Source organism: Tarenaya hassleriana, unplaced genomic scaffold (assembly GCF_000463585.1).
Source record: "Tarenaya hassleriana unplaced genomic scaffold, ASM46358v1 Cleome43, whole genome shotgun sequence".
Taxonomy (NCBI): Eukaryota; Viridiplantae; Streptophyta; class Magnoliopsida; order Brassicales; family Cleomaceae; genus Tarenaya; species Tarenaya hassleriana.
The window spans coordinates 40,087-45,753 of NW_010967059.1; the positions used below are offsets into that span (position 1 = coordinate 40,087).

At 44.4% G+C, this 5,667-nt stretch overlaps 1 protein-coding gene across 1 annotated transcript; it reads left to right on the forward strand.

The window, feature by feature from the left end:
* The first annotated feature begins 66 nt into the window (after positions 1-66).
* LOC104825266 lies at positions 67-1,668 on the forward strand. The gene is made up of 2 exons (XM_010557568.1): positions 67-627; positions 799-1,668. Exons 1-2 carry the CDS (start codon positions 67-69, stop codon positions 1,666-1,668), a joined length of 1,431 nt encoding a protein of 476 aa, XP_010555870.1.
* Positions 1,669-5,667: the final 3,999 nt, after the last annotated feature.

Here is a 5,667-nt window from a genome sequence, read left to right on the forward strand (position 1 = left end):
TTGTATTTCCTGCGAGGGATCAGCTATATTGCGAGTGGAATCGGTGAACCTCTACATACTGATAAAATGCGTCTTGACCCTTTCAACATCGGCGAATCACGGGTCAAAGTTGAAATCAAGTTGGGTGGCCCATTGCCGGAAATAGTCGAGGTTGAAGATGAGATGGGAGGTGTTATTCGAGTAAATGTTGTCTATTCGTGGCTCCCACCCCGATGCTCTCGTTGCCATGAATTTGGGCATAGATCTGTGAGTTGCCCATCTTCGGAAAGTGTTCCTACCGCTGCTAAGTCCCCGGTCTCGACCCTGCCTCCTACATCCCTTGATCCTCCAATCACGAAATCACGCCCAGATCCTGTTCCACAAAAAATGGTTGTTCTATCTATACCGCCTGCTACCGAACCCACAATGGTCCCCGCCCCTTCCCCTACACTAAATTCCCCTAGGAAGGAAGTCCCTGCACCGCGCCCCTCTTCCCCAAGCTCCATAACCCGTGAGAATGGGAAGCAGGTTCGAAACGTGGATCCATCTCTTGTTTTTGATCCCGCAGATGAATTGGTCCAGGAAGCTCAGAGGTCATTAAGGCTCCAAGAGGCTCGCACTCCAAAGATCCCCCAGGAGTTCTCAGTGGTAACGCGAAGTCGGAATGGGAGGGGTCGGGGTGCCCATTAACTGGTTCTACAGCACTGCCCATTTTTGCCTTTTGTACATAGTAGTGTGATGAAGGTTTTTTGTTGGAATGTACGTGGTCTAAACGACCCGTTGAAGCAACGTAATGTTAAGTACTGGATAAATGAGCAGCATCCAATTATTGGGAGCATGATTGAGACGCGAGTACGAGGGGAGCAGGAAGCATCATCAGTTGTTCAACGCCTTCTCCCTGGTTGGTCTTTTTCCCACAACTACTCTTCCGCTGAGCTAGGACGTATTTGGATAGCCTGGGATCCTTCCGTATCAGTTGTCACGTACTCCTCCTCTGATCAGATGATTACATGCGGGGTTTTTGTACCAGCAACATGCCGCTATACTACTATCTCGTTCATCTATGCGCGTAATACCTCGGGTGAACGTCGACTGCTATGGTCTGACATCTCTGCCCTAGCCACCAATTGTCTCGTCACGTCCAGACCTTGGTTGTTGGTAGGAGATTTTAATCAGATTCTACACCCCCACGAGCATGCTTCCCCTTCTTCTTCATGCTCTCTGTCGTCCGGTATGCTTGAGTTTCAGGACTGTCTGTTCACTAGCGGCCTTTTTGATCTCACTGCGCGAGGCCACTTTTTTACTTGGACGAACAACAATACAGATAATCCCATCACACGTAAGCTTGACCGTGCCTTGGTAAATGAGGCCTGGCTACTTTCCTTTCCGGAGTCCTATGCTCGATTCGATGCTCCTACACCTTCGGACCATTGTCCCTGCCTCGTAGACATGGACCCAACAAGTATGCGACGTAGGAGAACGAGCTTCAAGTTTCTCAAACACTTGATACAACACCCGGAGTTTCATGACGTTGTTCGGTGTGCTTGGTTGGCCGATTCCACATCGGGCTCGGCCATGTTTCAGGTTTCACAGAAGCTTAAATCGCTCAAGCCCGTCTTGAGGGAGCTGAACCAGAGATCTTATAGTGGCATTCAGGCCCGAGTGAAGGTAGCTCATCGAGCCCTCTAGGAGGCGCAAACCCGACTTCTATCGAATCCTACACTGGATGCAGCCAGACATGAAGCTACTTTACGCTCCTCCTGGTCGGTTCCGTCGGCCGCCGAGGAGACATTTTTGCGCCAGAAATCGAGAATACGATGGCTAAAAGAGGGAGATCAAAATTCGAGGTTCTTCCATCGCGCAGTTTTATCCAGGCAAGCAACTAATCGAATCCGTTTCCTTTTGAATGATGCAGGGGAAAGGGTATCCCAAATAGAGGATTTGAAACTCCTCGCGGTGGAATACTATCAGAATCTATTGGGTAGCTCGGACCCTAATCTAATGCTTTGGCCGGATTCGGAACTGGAGGAGCTTGTTGATTTCCGTTGCCCGGAAAACATCTCTTCTATCCTCTCAGCTATTCCAACGTTGGAAGAGGTTACTACAGAGGTCTTCTCTATGCCGAGGGATAAGGCACTGGGACCTGATGGATTTCCATCTGAGTTTTATGTCTCATGTTGGGCTACTATTGGCCCTGACATCATTGCGGCGGTAAGGGAATTCTTCCTCTCTGGTCAGTTGCTAAAGGAATGGAATGCTACCACTATTGCTTTGATTCCGAAAACCAGGAATGCTACACACATGAAGGATTTTAGGCCGATCTCATGTTGTAATATCACATATAAGATTATATCTCGGATCCTTGCGAAAAAGTTGAAGCTGTTGTTATCATCAGCCATCCTCCCTAACCAAACGGCTTTCATCCCGGGGCGTTCTTTACTTGAAAATGTATTGCTTGCTACAGAGCTGATTGCGAGCTTTGGTACTAAGGGTCGACCCAAGAATGCTTGTATTAAGGTGGACTTATCCAAAACTTTTGACTCTATTCACTGGGGGTTTATCATTCAGGTTCTACGGGTACTCAAAGTCCCGTGTCGGTTTTTAAACTGGATCTCTCAATGCATCTCCACCACTGCTTTCTCGATAGTACTCAATGGCGAAATGACCGGGTTTTTCCTTGGTAAGCGGGGCCTTAGGCAGGGTGATCCTATCTCCCCGTACCTGTTTGTACTTGTTATGGATATATTATCCAGAATGTTAAACCGAGAAGTCTCTAGGGGAACTATCAAGCTACCGCCCAGATGTCGTTCTCCAATGGTATCCCACCTCACCTTTGCGGATGACGTTTTGGTATTCTCCGATTGCTCCATAAGCTCACTTGAGGCTATCCTTCGAACCTTTGATGACTTCTATGGTATTTCTGGTTTGCGGATGAATAAAGGCAAGACCGCGTTGTTCCTTGATGGGGATGACTATGCGTTTGTATCTTCTACAGCTACACGTTTGGGTATCTCAACTGCAACATTACCAGTGAAATATTTGGGTTTGCCTTTATCTCCATCTCGGTTTCGGGATCGTGACTATGCTATCCTTCAAAATTCTATTAGGTCTCGGTTGTGCTCCTGGATGTCCAAGCATCTCTCTTTCGCGGGCCGTCTGCAATTACTTAAGTCTGTAATATACAGCATCATTAGCTTTTGGGCAGCGGCATTTATTCTTCCATCGGCTTGTCTCAAGAGTATAGAGCGGATGTGTTCTGCTTTCCTCTGGTCGGGGGCACCTGATTTGGCAAAGGGCGCCAAGGTCTCTTGGACAGCGGTTTATACACCTAAAACCAGTGGGGGCCTAGGCTTGAGAAGGCTAGCGGACTGGAACAAAACTCTATGCCTAAAACTAATTTGGATCTTGTTCACGAAAGGAGGTTCGCTGTGGGTCTCGTGGGTGAAGCAGAACCTAATTGGCAGTAAGCACTTCTGGTCGCTCCGTGATCGTGGGAAGGGTAGTTGGGCTTGGCATAAATTACTGAAGCTTCGACAATTGGCCAGATCTATCCTTCGTTGCCAAGTGGGTAACGGAGAAACATGCAAGTTCTGGTATGATTCTTGGCTCCCCCTTGGCTCTCTTTTGTTGGTGGTAGGCTCTACTGGACCTCGATTGCTGGGAATACCTTTGGATGCGTCGGTTGCAGCGGCGGTCTCATCTGAAGGTTGGCTCCTCCACCCGGCGAGGTCAGACATGGCCGTGTCTATCCACCAAGCTCTTCTTGCCCACCCACATCCGAGAGACAACAGTAGCCCTGATCGATTCTATTGGTCGGAAGCCCACCAAGTATCCCAACTACCGGCGTTCTCGACAAAATCGACGTGGTCGCTGATCTCTCCTACGCCCCCCCACGTACCATGGAGGAATGTGGTCTGGTTTGCTCGTTCTGTTCCTAAACGCTCTTATATGACGGTTCCATGATTGGATCCTAAGTGGGGCCTTAACACGCCGACGTGTTGTGTTCTCTGCGGTGACAATGACGAAACCGTAGCGCACTTGTTTTTTCGATGCTCCTACTCAGCGCACATTTGGCCTAATGTTTTGCTCCAAGCGTCGTCCCCCCCCCCCCCCCCCTTGGGGGATATTATGTCTTGGTTGTCTTCTTATGCAGGTCCAACGGTTGTCAAATACATGCTTTTACTTCTCTTCCAGGCCTCTATATACATGATATGGATGGAAAGAAACTCGAGAATCCATCGCTCTGAATCAAAGCCTGTTGAGGTGACTCGTAAAGCAATTATTCGGTTTACTAGACGAAAGTTATCTTCTGTTCAGGCTGACTTGTTGCCTCCTTCGTCAGAGGATACAGTTATGTCCTTTTGGTTCCGTTACTTTGATCATTTTTGAATTCGGTTCCTGACCGTTTGGCTGTAATGTTACTGTTGTGCAAGTACTCGTCTTTGTATTTGGGCAGTTATATATGAAACATTTACCGTTTACCAAAAAAAAAAAAAAAAAGAAATTATTATAATTTTTTTGTATTAAAAAATGTATTCCCAAAATCTCATTTATCCCAATAAGGTGGAATAACACTTTTTCAAAAAGTAATTGAAGTCTTGAGTGAATCTGAATCATGATCGATACATATACAAGTTCCAACACTTTAAGAAATTCGATTTGTGTTTTTTTTTTTTTGAATTTATTTCAACAGTCATTTTTTAGAGTGTTTTGTCTTACCTATACTTATGCAATATAGGTTGCAATTTTAGGTTTTTCTCCTTCATCCCTTTTTTTTATTTGAAGTTTCGATCAAAGACTCATTTCTCAACACAAGGTAATAAACTCCATTTGTTAGAACAACTTACATTGAGTCTCTGCACCTATCCCTTTTTTCTCGCTTTCTAAACTCTTTTTTTTCGCGTAAACCAGGATTTGGCTCAGGATTACCCATTGTTAATTCCGGAGTTTCTCTGAATTTGAAAGTTATCACTTAGTAGGTTTCCATACCAAAGCTCAATCCAATTAAATCCATAGCGTCTACCAATTTCGCCATATCCCCTTTTTTGCTTTGAGATTAGGATCTCATTATTATTATGATATGATGACTTTGCACTTTTTCTTATGCCGAAACCCTGGGATTCATTACATATAGAATTCGAATAGATACTTATTTTATTTCTTTCGTATCTTCTTTTATTTTTATTGATATTTTTGAGCCCCATATTGATTTTATCTAATCAAATAAGATTCTATTGTAACAAATAACAATTACAGTAATATTTTCCGTATCAACATCTCTATTTAACACAATGTCATTTTTTAGGGATCCATATTTTTCCCATGAGGAAAGTGTGAACTCAAACGTAAAAAATAATGTATGGCAAAGATTCAAGATACGTGTAATTAAATTGTGAAATTGTTTCTTTTAATTTCTTCTCACGGCCAAATTAGTTGTACTTTTATTTATTTCTTATCACAGAAATAAATGTGGTCGTTGACTGGTTATCGAAATTTCTGCACTCATAATAAACAAAGGGTAATATATGTGTATACACACATTAGTCGTTTATAACAATGCACAAACCGATCCTTGCAACTTATTTAATAGCTTAACTGAACATTGGAACAGTGGCATTGTCCGAACGAGTAAATCCAAACCAAACAATGCGGATGTTTTTTTTTTCGGGGTATATATAAACTTAGATC

Coding starts and splice junctions, on each gene's coding strand:
- LOC104825266 (XM_010557568.1), top strand. CDS start 67: ATGCGTCTTGACCCTTTCAACATCGGCGAATCACGGGTCAAAGTTGAA. Junction 628..798: donor TCCCCCAGGAGTTCTCAGTG/GTAACGCGAAGT, acceptor ATAAATGAGCAG/CATCCAATTATTGGGAGCAT.